The sequence below is a fragment of the Phaethon lepturus genome, unplaced genomic scaffold (genome assembly GCF_000687285.1).
Source record: "Phaethon lepturus isolate BGI_N335 unplaced genomic scaffold, ASM68728v1 scaffold1352, whole genome shotgun sequence".
Classification (NCBI taxonomy): Eukaryota; Metazoa; Chordata; class Aves; order Phaethontiformes; family Phaethontidae; genus Phaethon; species Phaethon lepturus.
In genome coordinates, this window is record NW_010521012.1 from 13,384 (window position 1) to 28,809 (window position 15,426).

Sequence of the window (15,426 nt, forward strand, 5' to 3'; positions counted from 1 at the left end):
CCCTGCAGCTATATTAAAATTAAGGCCTCAGTTTGTTGTGCTGTTCGAATTGGGCAGAAATCAAAGAGCTTTGGAAAACAAATGTGAAGAGAAAAGGCTAATAACTTTCTATGCTCTTCCTTGCTCCATGAAACCCACAGCTATGCTACAGCTTCCACAATGAAAGCTCTTCAGAAATTCATTACTGTACCCAGGAGCTCCTGATCTTTCAACCATACTTCAGTCTCTGCTTCTACATAGCTTTTACATCAGAATTCCCACGCCATTCCTACATGAGGACTGATGCAAAGAGATGAAGGGTTTGGCCCCAAGAATACACGTTGACAAACCGCTGCGAGCAGTGCCTCATAACCCAGTCTATACCACAGTCACCGAGACACCAGGTGCGAGCAGCAGCCGATACGGGAACACGCTGATGGGCACGAAGCGGCTGCCAACCCTGCCTGAACTGCTGGGTAAAGAGGCAGTGCCTGCCTCCAGCCCCAGGCACACGAGCTTTATTTGCTCTGCTGCCCGCTGCCGGAGTGGCAGCCATGACTGTGTAGACACTGCATGAATAAACAGGCTTGTGTTCATAAATTTTTTAAAATAAAAGACTATCCTAAGAGTATGTATGTCATCCGCCACCCAAACGCGTAAGATTTGTGTATCGCCTTGTACGTGTGTCCTACTTACGTGCCTAATTTAGCAAAGCTGGCTCTAGGGAGGTGGGTGTACCAGCAAAGCACAATTCTCCAGCTGCCTGTTTTGCGCAAGTACCAGAGCTATACAAAGTGGGACCTAAAGGAAGTAATACCCTTTCTCTCATGCAAGTTAGTTCTATGTTTCTAAAGAAATTTCAGCAAGTTTTGCTGTATCCTATATAGTTGGGTACACCTATACCATAGTGTCTCCAGAGAATGTGCTACTTTTGGTCACACAGTAAAATGCTTTTGCATGTCGTATATTTCTCCCCCGTCAAATACTGTTTGGTTCAGAAACCTACACACTAAGGTCACACATCCATAAACAGATTTTTAATGAAATAAAGAGGAAGAGGGGAAGAAACCTTAAAGAAAATATTGGTCACATTTTAACTTGCCTTCAAAGATTTTCTTTTATTCAAATCAAAAGTGTCTTGGTGTAGTACTCCATTTTGATATACTGTAACAAGATTAGGTTTTGTCATGCTCAGATTAGGTGTATGTCACACATGATTTCACTCTCATAAGGTATTTTACAAGTGCACTTTTGGAACTGCATTTAAAGAAAGCTGTCACAGGGTAAAGGGTGTGTGTATGCCTTAAGTTCGGAGACTGTCTCAGCTTCTGAAACAGAGCAGAATAAACTGCTGTAAAGTAAGTCATCAGCATATCAAAATAATTAAATTTATTGCAATGCAAATTAAAACTCTGAGCAGGCTCTATCAAATAAAAAAACAAAAGAAGTTTTGCTATAAGCCCTGTAAATGTTATTTTATAAGCTTGGTAACACCAAATTAATTCAGGGCAAGACTTTTCTCTTTAAACACTCAGAGAAATCCAGCAACACTGAGGTCAAATTCTGAGAAACTCTTGGCTCCTCCATGGAGAATTAGGACAGATTCTGCTTGCTATAGGTTTGTATGTTGGGGACTGTTATTTTTAAGTTCAAAGTTAATTACTGGAAGAGTCAAAATACACAAGACCTGATAATAAATTGCCAGTTTAAACAAATTATCACCTTCTAGTTGATAAGACACAGTTTAGATCATCCATGAGTCCTGCTTGTGTCCATTCCAGACATTGTCTTAAACATTTTGCTTTCTTAAGAGCTAGACCACCAGTGCAGTGCAACACAAGAACGACCGGGGCTAATAACGCTGCCTCTACCAGGGGCCAGAACCAGGAATTTCCCATGAATGGTTACGGTTCTCATAGTGGTACCAAGTCTCCCAGTGCCACAGATCACACAGCAGAACTCCAGTTCATACCTGCATTGGGCAGGCCAGTTTCTCACTGCTTCTTCTGTCACCTTGTTCTGTTACATATTATTATCTCTTGGTAAATCTAAATTGGCTTTGTATTTAGAGGTGCCTTAACTTGGGCACTTGGAAGCCTGCTCAGTCATTTTTAATGCTTTGAACTTTATTCTCTGTCCAGACTTCATTTGCAGCATCAGATCATTACTCTTTAACCAGGTATGTTCAGAGACTAAATATATAGCAGCCTTTATTTATGCTAAAGCTGAAGGCAATTATAGGCAGATCACATCTCTCCTGAGTCACTCCTCTTCAGCTCTACATCCAGCACAGCTCCTTTTATCCCGACTCGCTGCTCGTTTGTACTTTTTAACTCTCTCATTCCCAATGGCAGTGAAGTTCCTGTTCTGTGTATGATCTTATTCTGACTCCACTCTACCAATCCCCTGGGAATGTCTCTTTGCAGTATCAGTACAGGTCTTTAACAGATGAGCAGGGGAATCACCTTTGATGCCAGATAGCACAAAAAGCATCCTATAGTCCTTATCTCGATGAAGTTAAAAAGCTGCAATAAAACTTTAAACCACAGCTACTGTCTCTATAGAACATGTTAACCTGCAAGCCTGTCCATCCACTGTTACAATTTAAAGTGATGGTTTTATCCCTCCTCCTTCACCCACTGTTGTTAATTTTATCCAGACTTTTTACAGGAATCAGAGCACAGATGAGAAGGATGTCCTTATAATTTTTTCTGACATCAGTGAGAGCTGAGGGCATTGCTCTGAGAACAACCAGGTCCTGGTGCACAAGGGAAATGGTCCAAGCTCATCATTGCAAAACTGTATTTTTTAGTTAGTGCAAAACTTCTGCAGTTACATGCGGTTAGTAAGTAAAAGAAAGCAGGGTAACCAAAATACTCACTAGTCCTTTGCACACATGCATTTACACTCTCACAATTCAGTGCCTCAGCTGCACAGCTTCAATCACCAAACAGGGGGCATTAAAAATATTTTTAATTCCGTAGACCAAAAAAGTAATGTCATAATTATGCAAAAAGTCCTTAAATCTCCAGCAAAGACATGGTACACATTGAAGCTTTATTGACTTAAAGGAAAACGATAACCACTTAAAGCACTGTCCTCCTCTCTTTGAAAACTCCACTTAGACGTTACCTCCTGACACTGCCCTTCACTTTGACAAATAGCTGTCATCACATACTGGAAGCCAAAATTAACTGACTGCTTTGTTTCTGTTTAGCAGGATTGTCATGTTTATAGCCTCAAAGCATCTTGGATAAGATTCCCAAAAATCACCTTCCCACGAGTATCTGTATCATGACGCATACTTGTTCCTCCACACCAACACTGACTGGGGACAGCCTTACAGGTCAAGCCTGACAGTCACCAAGTTAAGCAGGAGGAAGAATGAAGTTGGCCATTAGAATTGCCTCTTTCATCCCGATTCCTCCCCAATGGTGCCCCCAACATACACAGCCCGTGACAGAAAGCAAGGAACAGCTGATGTAAATTTTCCGTACCTCTCCAGTTTCTTTCCTCTCATTTTCACACGAGGATCTGAAAGCAAAGATAGTGTCCGTCTGCCCTGGATTTCAATCTATTGTAGAAAGAAATTGGCTCGTTACAGTATGTTACAATCTGGACTCCGATTTATTTTCTATGAACAATAACTGGATCCTCAAACACCCCAGATTTATATCTTAGTCAAAGTCACTAGCTTCTAACCAGAGCAATGGATCTGAAGTTTTTATATTCCAGGTTACTGTGTTTGTAACAGGTAAGCATGAAGTTTAATGTTATACTGAACAAACAACTACATCATTTATTCCACATGTAAGTTTATTACTTATTCTACCTAGGAAATTTTGATGAAAATTGTAAAACCCAAATTGAAATGTCCATCCAAGTTATTTTTTTTAGAAGTGCATGGTATGCAAATACTTCACAGCTTGAATTCACAAACAGGTTATCTTGGTGCCAAAGTTAAGTTATTCAATTTTCGAGTTAGAAAGAGAATTACCATTTTTATAGAGGGCAAAGTTTGTAGACATAAACAACATCTCCTAATATCAAAGTTGACTAGAGAAAGTCTTTCTTTGAAGGAACCCTGAATGTAATTTTTTTCCTTCTTTGAAGGTACTCAGAATGTAGTTTTGCCTTCATTACTTCACCAGCTCTAGGAAGATGGACTTTGAATACAGACAAGAGGAGCAGCCTGTACATATTCAGTCACTAACTAGTGTGGGGGAGCAAGGTACAAACTGCCTCCGTGGAAAGGCTTTCTGTTTGTACTGAAGGAACAGGAGAAGTGTTTCAGGTTGTCACATTCTCATTTATGAGAAGGTACATCACCTTGAACCTAGTCTACCACAGTTCCGGTAGTTCACTGCATTTTACCTGAACAGAACCTCAACAATCTCCTTTTTGCAAGGCTTAACAAATGCCTACGCTTCTCCATTTTCAGTGCTACAGAGTTTACATAAATTCACATGCTAATATCAAACCTTCCATTGTATTCAAAAGAATATAAGAATAAAGAATATAAATAATATAATAATAAAGAGTCAGGTAGTGTACAGTGATGAACTCGTGCTGTCTCCACTGAGAGTTCTGTATCTTAAGCAGATGCTTATGGAAGAACAAACGTAACCTTCCATAGACTTCCTCTGCACGCACCAGGTTTGACAGTTTGTGCCAAATACCAAAACACCAAGCTTACTGAAAGCAGCAAGAGAAAACAAAATGTTACCGATTGCTATGTGACACATGAACGTCCTTACCAGTGAATATTGACATAATTCATCTTTTAATGCGCTCATAATCCAAAAGCTTATTAAGGCTTCTAAAGCAAGTTCCACCTTAAAAACACAATAGCAGAAGATCACTGGATTCCAAACATTCTTTATTTTATATTTGCTGCCATAGAAAGTAATTGAACAGCACTGTCAGTGTTACTGGGGAGAAAGAACGTGGTTTTTCTTGTCCTGAAGATGTGATGTACATTAAGAAGTCAGTCCAAAATCCTGATGTTAAGTACAAAAAGCAACTGAGTTATAAAATACTGTATATACAGATATAAAAATCTTTCAGAAAATGTTCCACAAAGTTTCTAAACTTTCAAGGGAAAATCTTCAACAAGATGTTGATGGTAATGTTGTCTTCAAAGAGTGAACACCAGTTCATTTGAGCAGAATGTCTGAATCTTTATCTTCCTATATTGCAGGTGACTCAGACTTTGATTTTCATCCCAGCCAGGGATAACATGATGATCCTAGTGATTAAGGTGTTTTTTCCTGGAGTTATTAATTTAACAAGCACACTATATATAAAAATGAAATTTCAAAGAAATTTATACAACAGCTAGACTTTATAAAAATATAGATCTATAATTTTACACCAGGAATTATCCAAGGTGTAAATATTCCATTTTCTTACGTCTTAACCATTAGAAATTAATTTTAATCCTTTGGAATCTTATCTATGGCTAGAGTGTAAATTAAAATAATGTGAAGTTATTAGCTGGCAAAGAGAGTTTCAAGAATCCCATTCTGTGGGGTTTTTTGGCCAAAATGGAAAAACCACTGCATTCTGCAGTGCTCATCTTGTGGTACTGGACATACTACACAATACATAAGTGCTTATTCCAGAATCTTTACCTAATTCAGTGTTAGAACCCAAATACAAAACATCCCCCTTGTCCTTACTGTGGGAAAAAATCAAACTCAAATAAATAAAATTAGACAATATTTCTGTTTTGCTGTACTATGTTAACTCTTTACTGTGTAGCAGAGGCAATAATGAATAATACAGCCACATGATGAAGGAATGTAAAACTGAATACATACTGGGGAAAAAAAAAGACTTTTACAGCTGTGTGTATATTTTTTTATATATATATCTATATATAATCTACATTGCAGTTATAACTGTCTCCTCACAAAAGAGATTCAATGGACTAAACAATCATCTATAAACTTCACCAGCTGGAGTTCTTCAGGAAGAACTAGCTTTCAGCTTGGACAGCAGCATTTCATTCTTACGGCATTCCTGTTAACAGAAAGCAAACAGATAAGGAGGTAGTTGCTTTTAACTCCACTAGTTATATCTTCACATAATAAATATTAATAAACCCTTTTATTTTGAAAGGTTGCCAAAATCCAAAGTAGTCTGGAGTGAGTGATAACCTCAAGATAATTCTGATTCATCCATGATGTTATTGCAGTGGTAATACTCATGAAACTTTATGACATACATTAATGCACAAGCCAAGCCAAAATGGGTCACTGAACAATTGACAGTTTAGGAAAAATGTTCTTACCTCTTTAAATTCTTTCACTGTTTTAAAATAAAGCCTCTGTTTCTCTAGAAGCTCTAAGTATTCATCATTCAACTGGTCTCTACGCATTTTGTTTTCTTGCTTCTTCTTTTCCATCTGTTGGTATACAGGAAGGATAAGAGATCATACACTATATAAGGAATACACACACACACACACACACACACACACACAAGTATACTGTATAAGGAACAACTACCTACAATAGACAATGGGAGACAGGTGCTTCATAAATTATATCCCTGGCTCATGCTTTAAATGCAACAAACATTTAGGCCAGCTCTTAAAAAAAAACATTTAAAAACCTAATGCTGAATCTCAGTACCAGCGGCACTATAGGTAGCACTCAGAATTTGACTAAGGCTTACATCTCTGCATGCCAGGAATCTTGCTCATTAAACAATTTACTGCAATGATGACACAGTGAAATTAATTAACAAAAAAAGAAAAAAGGAGAAAAAAAGAAAAAAGGGTTTTGATGCAATGCTGAGATCTTGTTTTGTTTTTTTGTTAGTTATATCAAATGGGAAGGGCAGGAGACATCTTTGCCTTCTTATGCAATGCTGTACTTGCTCAAGACCCACACATAAGAAATCTCTTTTCTTTTCTCCTTGTGACAAAGTTGTGACAAACATAACTTAAGTCCCTAAACAGGAAGAGGATTGGTTCTTATTATAGAACAGACTGCCTTCCTCTCAGAGGTAGTTCTAATGAAGTTCTTCCATCACAGCATCACAGACAAGTTTGCTGCTAGTCTAGAGAGTGAATTTTCCCTCCTTCCCTCTCCTGCTAGGGCACAACCACATTAAAAAAAGCCCTTTTGTATTCCTCTCCCTAAAAATTATTTTTGCATTCTCTCTGACAGATTTTCATCTCCTGAATTTTGACCGGGAAAAATGCAGTTCCAAAAACTGTACGAATTCCCCAAAGCCCAAACAAGCAGGTAATTCCACAGCATCAGAACTTGCTGCGTTTCTGTATTATGTATCAACATTGATCTTATTCTTATGCCTAAAAGAAATAAACATCCCAAACTTTCCCTGAGTATGAACACTGCTAACAAGGTCTCCCTTACAAAGACAGCTGCTGTCTAAAACATCAGGCTATATCTCCTAACATAACTTATCAGGGCCAGTTACCAAGTTACGCTTGAGGAAGAAAAAGCATCAAATGTGTTAATGCAGAAAAAAGCATTATCACATGCGTCCCATTCCTTTAGGATGAGGCTAAAACACCTAGGAACTAGATTCTTGGGAAGAGATCAGACCCTTTTATTACCCTTTGATAAAATGCTTCCTTTATGCATGACCATGAGAAATCTCTCAACATACTGCTCCCAGTAGAAACTGGCCTGCTCTGTCCTCGGAAAGTCTCATGAATATCTGTTGTCACACTGAAATGCTTGTTTGCAAGTTACTCGATCTTAGTAACAAGTATGTCTGACTTCTCCTGAGGCCCCTTTTACAATGCAGTTGCAATATGATGGGCTTTGAAAACTGGAATTTGTCTTCAGGTATAAGGTCTTCAATGCTGTAGAGAAAGCAATTCAAGTGGATGTACTTTAAGAATGAATCATGAAACTGACTGTGAGCACTTCTAATGCTCTGCAGACAGAAGTCAGATAAGACTAAACTATCACAGGGATGAATAACCCTTGCAGCATAAAACTAGCCTGCCTGTTGAAAAAGTCATCCAACAGACATTTCCTAGGTGAAGAATGAGAAAACCTTTCCTTTTGTGGCGGATCTATTCCCCAAGGAACTATGTGAATTGTTAAAACTTTCTTAGCATCCATTTGTGGTCAGTATCTTCACTGGCATTAAGAAATCAACCACGAGAAGGTACCAAATGATTATCTATTCCATCACTAACAATCCATTTTTTTCTCTCAATTGAAATAAGCTTAGCTTTTTCATTCAGAAACTCTTGCTTTTCTCCATTAGTTATAACTGCCACCTCCTGCTGATCCAGACACCTACACCTTGGAATGAAATGACACCTGTAAACTCTCTCACAATGTGCCAGTGGCCAAACTGCCAGTGCAGAAATACAGCACAAGTGACGTGAACTGCCATTGCTTTCAGCAACCATCAGAGATGCTGAAATTATTCTCCCAAAATAAGGAGTCATCTGACATGATAGCTCCCATTTACTTTCCCCTCCCTTATCTGTACAGGAAGCAGCTGAAAGTTTTGATTCTATCTGAGAATATAGTAAGAGAGTCCAGAACGATTGTATGGACTTCAAAGATTTAGCAGTTCAGTTGCAAGAACCTGAAGTCACAGCAGAACTCTGAGTCTGCTTTCACTCCTTGCACTTCTGCGCTGTCGCCCATTTCTGTGTGCACAATGGAAAACAAGGCAGAAAACAAGTCAGAATTGCACTGTTCTAAAGTATTCTCATCATGTCAATTTGACGCCAAAGCACTTGTTACGTCAACAGCCTTCATGACAGAAAGATGACCCATACATACAACCATCAATATCACTATTCTTTCTGCTGTCATTTTGTCCTCTCCGAAAATAAGAAGTCAAGCAAATAAAAATAATTAATTTCAAAAAAGGGCAATGAACTAGCCACCTATTCGAACACAGCAGTCTGTAGTAAATGTCATATTTTATAGCAGAGTTTATTAGTGCAAAAGAGCTTTATTACAGCTTGAGTTCTATCCTGATCTGTTTTTCTATATACACATGCTTACCATATTTTGTATTTGAAGTTTCTATTTAGGTATTAAGACAGAACAGCCCAATACCTGGACAGACTGCATTTTCAGAACACATTCCAGTATATATTGATATATAGTCTATCATACTTCCGTTTAAATTCAAATAAGAACAGCTATAATCTACTACCAAGAAAAAAAATCTCAAAGCCCCTTTATGGGATGTAGGAAAATATGAGTATGTTCACATATGAAAATAAGAGTAACACAACACAATAGCGACAAGTTAGTAACTACCATTACCAGGAATTATTTCAGCCTATCCCCACTGTATGCAAATATGCCTGCGGACAGCTTTACTTGGAACCACTGCAGGACCTAATGCTTGCATTGCCCCAAGACCACTTAACACAAGTCCACTGAGGCTGTGCTTTTACAAAACAGCCCCCAAATCTTACCAGAAGCAGTTTTGTCTTCTCTAAACGAGCACTGGGGCTCTGCTCACCCACAAATCCCTTTCACTTGCTATGTGGACACAACACACTCATCAGCAATGCTGAGTCTTTTCTAAATCAGGTTAAAAACAACAACAAAAAACCACTGGAGTAGATTCAGCAAGGTGTCAGATGAGCAACTGGGACAAGGGAAGGGGATGGCTGGGACTCTGTGAGGTGCTGCTGACCCTTTTCAGCAGCAGAAAGCAGCTTCAATCAGCTCCAGCTGCCTGAGTAACCATGCCCGAGACACAGGTCTGACTGCGCCCACACAATCCAAACGGAAGAATTCTCATCGCCTGTAGCTGTTTCAAGCACCTCCATCACTACACTGCCAATAATGAAGTTAAGGGGTATAAGTGTCCCACCTGGAGAGAAGTGTTATAATACCTCTGTTCTACTTTATTCATTAACATTTCAGTGGTGAGCAGTTTCTTACAGATCTGAAAATAAGTAATACTTATTATTTGCTTGCTTAATTTGCACCTCACATAATGGATTTCTCCAGCCTTAGTTGTTATCCAAGAGTCTTTTCAGAAATCATTCCCAGGTTCTAGCAAAGAAATTGAGAAAGAATCTCAGACCTTCATCCGATTCTGTTTGATGCCTTCTACAATCTGCTCCATTTGCCGTAAAAACTGCTCACGAGAACCAGACGATGCCATTGCTCTGGAAAGAAAAAAAAGGTAACAACTGACAGGGATGCGGGACATGTCTCATCTACAGTTATCTTGCATATTCACCCCTGTCCAAGAATTCACACTGCTTAGTGTTCTATGTAGAAACTCATATTTTCAGTCACTGATTTCAGGTAACAGTGCAGCTCTTTGTCTGGTATGAACTATCAAAGAGACAGGAAAAGAGACTACAGAGCTCAACACCAGGGTTCTCTGGGTCAGTTCAAGTCTGTTCCTTTCTCTCATGTGTTGTGCAGAAATAAATTGCGATGAACTAACCAAAAGCACAAACTTTGAAGAAAATCAGCTGTTGTGAATATTAGGAAGGCAAGTAGAGGACTAGCAGATTAGTAAATATTGCAAAAATAATTTCATGCCCTAATAGGGAAAGCCCAGAAAATTTGACAGTTGTAACATATCTTAAACAGATTAAGAAAAATGAGACAAAGAAAATACACACCACCACCCCCCCACACACCCCCAACAAAAAAACCAATGCAAAATCCCACTGTCAATTACAGCATTGGTTTCTACTGACTGGACAGAGTCAAAATGATCTCCTCATTGAGCAAAACAGATCTACAAACCCTGCGGCAAAGGAAAACATCTTGAATGCTTAATTCCTGGTTTTTGATGCAATTAAAAGTTTTGGATATCACAATAGGGAAAAAAATAATAATTAAAAAAAAAAAAAATCAAAATTTCTGGCCAAACACAGAAGGACTCTATAGAAGTAAGTAAAAAGACAGTTAATTACTCTGGTGAAAAAAGAAGCTTGTAATTTCACAACAGAATTATAGAAAGATATAATAGGAAGAGTTGTTTAAAACTATTAAACAGCCACCTCCTCCCCCATGACACTACTGAACTGTACCGCTATGACAAAAATTCATACTGCACTTTTTATTTGTGATGTCTAAAAAACACAGGAAAAAAATAAATGCCAGCTGCATCATAGATTGATACTTGACCTCAAACTTCCAAGGGAATCATGATCTTACCTTAAGACTTCACACTTCATCAAAACCTTTAAATACAGAGTTAGTCTATAATAAACATGTCTGAAATATGTCAGAGTCTAATGTTTTGTACACAATATAATAACCACAACTTCACAAAATGGAGAAAAATATTTAAATTAATGCCAGGAAAACTATGACTGAATGATTTCTTTCCACAACTGCAATTGAAGAGCCAGATATTAAAAACATATGTTGGCTATAAAAGTTAGGTAAATCCAAGTCTTTGATTCCAACCCAAATGTTGGCTTAAACAGAATTAATAAACTATTTTATTAATGTAAACTCTATTACAAAAAATTCCAACAATTTTTAGACTTACTCATGCCTGCTCCCATTTTTCCATCCAACCAACCATGCTACTCATTTCAACTATCAAGAGAAAAATGACCATTACTTACTGGTGAAAGTTGTCATGAATAGAATTCAGTAAGTTAACCTGTGAATTAGGAGGGGAGAAAAAAAAAAGAAAAAAAAAGAAAAAAAATTATACATTGGTCCTTTCTGGTATGAGTTTTCACAGCCATAAAATGAAATTCAAGTTAAAAAATTGACTACATAGATGTTGCCCTGACAAGCAGTCAGCTACATGAAAAATCACCATGAGCTTTCTTTTGGAATAGAAACCACGATCCCTAAAATCTAAATCTGTCCCAGTGGGGAAGCCACAGAAAGCAGAAGCAAGTCTTGGATGACAATTGTGATTTTTAATTTCACTGATGCCCCGTTATTACCATTGAGAATTTTCCAGCGTGACGCCTTTCCAAACTAAAGCGATGAAGTAAAATGGCATATACATCTGTTCAACACGCATCGAGACTTGACATACAAGTAACTTGCAGGTAATCATCCAGCGTTCAGCAGTGACAGTGCACAAGCATATGTTGTGGCTATGTTAGGTCCGCATAACTAGTCTGTGGTGTAGTGAGAAAGCAAAACAAGTAGTTTCACTTAGGCATATCCCTGACTATGCTTACAAGCCAGACAGGATAGCAAACAGAGAAATATCTTAAGTAGAACACACTCACCAAACAAAAACAAAACAAGAAAAAGCAATAGCTCCCCACCACTCGAACAAAAGAAACACAGCGTGTATTAACAGTGCTGAAGATGTTAGCTTGGAAGCTCTTAGCAGCATAGCTCTGTCAAGAAGTTGCAACTTAGCCCATCAACCTGAGCAAAGCATTGCATCAGCAGGGAAAAAAAAAAGCAAAACCAAAACCAAACCATCTACAAAAACCAAACAAAAGACACCCCACCACCCCCCCCCCCGCCCCCGACTTGCTTCTGAGACTGGAACCAGTATCTCCACACAATACTGTAAAGACTCACCAAGCAGTGCAGGAACGGCAGCTGCATTTCTGCACTGCTTTCATTGCACAGATGAGTTTTACAGGTTTCCAAGCCAGCCATGCACCTTCTACAGGCTGTTAGAAGATGAACTTCTAAAAAGTACAGAATGGCATTTCACATGCATGGCTTCTGTTATGAGACACTAACATTGCACTGAATCAAGACAGAAGTAGAAGTTGGTAACAACATTATTGCAGCCTGCCAGTACTTAAAGGGGGCCTATAAAGAAAGGTGGGGACAGACTTTTTAGCAGGGCCTGTTGCACTAGGACAAGGGGCAATGCTTTTAAACTGAAAGAGGGTAGATTCAGACTAGATATAAGGAAGAAATTTTTCCCAATGAGGGAGGTGAAACCCTGGCACAGGTTGCCCCGAGAGGTGGGAGATGCCCCATCGCTGGAAACATTCCAGGCCAGGCTGGACGGGGCTCTGAGCAACCTGCTCTGGTTGCAGATGTCCCTGCTCATGGCAGGAGGGTTGGACCGGATCACCTTAAAAGGCCCCTTCCAACCCAAACTATTCTACGATTCTACAATCTATTTCTACAGAAATATTTTGTTGCTCTCGGTATCAACTCCCCCAACTAATTAAGCTATATAGTGAGTATTTTCTATGTAACCACCTTTGATGTTCTTCTTGCTTTCTACATATTGCTGAGAGCACTAAAATTCACCAAGTAGCAGTTAATGTGATTCTCTCTCTTGGCTTTGAATATTTCTTGCAAGTCTCCTGTGGTTAAACCTTCCAAGCAGTTTCTCCTTTTGATGAATATTTGAAAGCGTTCTGTACTAAACAAACCTAAGTGCTGCAAACAGAATCACTTGCCCCACTGCTATGGAAAGCTAAACTGATCTCTCTCAAGTCTAAAATCTTCTATCTGAACGAGACAGCGATAAGCACATGCATGGCAGAACCTACAGTTGTTCCTGACCTTACTTTGAAAAATTCAGACAAATTCTGAACAGACTCCAAAGCAACTAAGATGCTTAAGAATTCCTGTTACTTAGAGGAAAGAAATTATTGCATAACTCATCAATTTTCACCAAGTCCACATCCTTGCCTCAAAATATTTCTAATAGGCATGCGTTTAAGAATGGAATTATGGTTTATACCACAAAACATTCAAGTCATCAAAAGCAGTACTGCACAACTACTGCACAGTAAGAGTGCTGATGTGTTACAGTACAGACAGTAAAACCCGTGCATCAACTCAAAAAATCAAAGACATTATGAAATGAGTTTAAAAGCATTCTAAAAATTAATCTTTCACCCAATGTGATTAAAATATCAACCATATTCCCAGAGATCTTTCATGTCAGAGCTATAACCTTTATAGCCAAAATTCCACTGTATAACAATTCCTGCTATTGTTATTTTAAAGCAATTATGCTCAGCCTATTTTAGGAAAGTGTTGGGTTTTGGGAAAGAGGGGAAAGAAAAAAAAAAAAAAAAAAGAGGGGAAGGTCAAGAAAAAGTGCAAGGATATTCCAGAAATCTTTGTGAGGCACAGATGCCAAAGCCATCTTTTGTACATTAATAGACAATATTGACTTGCTGAGTTCTAATATTAAAAGCAACACAAGGAAACCTCAACTATACTATACACATAACAAAGTTAACACTGCATCAGAAGACATTCAAACCTCTCTCTCTTGTGATGGGCATCAAGATAAAAGAAAACCTTGATCAATTTTTTTGCCTTTTGAAATTATATCCATGCAAGTGAAGCTTGGAACTAAAATCAAACCAAAAAACAAACCACCTCCCCCAACCAAAACCCCCAAAGCAGATATTGAATTATATTAGCAAGAGTACTCCCAATTTACACAGTGATGAAATACATCTGCTCTGTATGCTGTCAGCTGTTTTTATGTGCCCATTTCACAATCAATCTCTTTATGCTTTTTAAATTTGCAGGCTTGCCATCAAAAAAAAAAAAAAAAAAAAAAACCTGTATTAAACTCCAATCTAGGAGAGAAGTTAAAGTAATATGAATTCTATAGCTGCTACTTAACAGAGTATTTTAAATCAAAGTATTGGTACATTGTTATCTGCAACCGGTTGTATTCTAATTATGAATACATTTTACTATTTGGAGTAAGAAAATTAAAACAATGAAAGACTACAGAAAAACAAAGCATGTGATAACCTTCTTACAGACTCAGGTAAGGCCCTGGCAAGGCCAGAACCACTGGCAGCCATAATACCAGCCACTCTTGCACAGGGATGCAAATTATACAGCTAGGGTTCCTGAATATACAGGATATCACAGACATTACATGGTATCATCATTGCTGGTTTGTAAGAAATTGATGCTTGAAAAACTTTCAAGGAAAATTCTTAGTAGTATTTTCAGGAGAGGAAAAGGTTAGTTACACCACTAATTCCAAGATAAGTTATTTGAGGATCTTAGGGACCATCAGGTAGAATAATTTTCAGAAACTGCATCCTCTCACGCTAAACTGAAATCTCTCCCAGAAATTAGGTATTTCTAGAGCACATAACAATCATCACCCCAGGTTAAACTTTGGTAAGATCCTGCTTTGTACTGATCACTGACCTAACTCAAAATGTATATATACACATTAACAAAAAAAGCCACAAGGCTCAATTCAGCACAGAACTTGAGCCGTTTTTACAGATATTATTTACATGTGTTGTTAAATCACCTAGTCACAGAAGTTGCTTTTAAATTTATTTTGATGCAGGTTGGATTCTGACAACATTAACAGAGCGGTATAATACTTTTCTGCAACAGAAAAGGCCAGATACTTCTATCAGGGCAAACTGCAGAAAGTTAAAGTTTAGAATGGTAGTGTGAAAACAGTATTCTGGGGTGGGTTTGTTGGTTTTTTTTGTTTGTTTGTTTTTTTAATCATCCTGGCCTCCAGAAAATCTGTAAGGAAGCCCAATCTTGTATGTTTGCC

General features: G+C 38.2%; 1 protein-coding gene across 1 annotated transcript in view; it reads right to left on the reverse strand.

The window, feature by feature from the left end:
- Positions 1 to 5,519: 5,519 nt before the first annotated feature.
- The window catches only part of CCDC93 (coiled-coil domain containing 93), a gene marked incomplete at its 5' end in the record, with an annotated part of 49,839 nt that continues 39,932 nt past the window's right edge, over positions 5,520 to 15,426 (reverse strand). Inside the window, 4 exon segments of the mRNA XM_010297570.1 lie at positions 5,520 to 6,003; positions 6,275 to 6,388; positions 10,036 to 10,120; positions 11,549 to 11,586. Coding sequence (XP_010295872.1) covers positions 5,950 to 6,003; positions 6,275 to 6,388; positions 10,036 to 10,120; positions 11,549 to 11,586 — 291 coding nt within the window.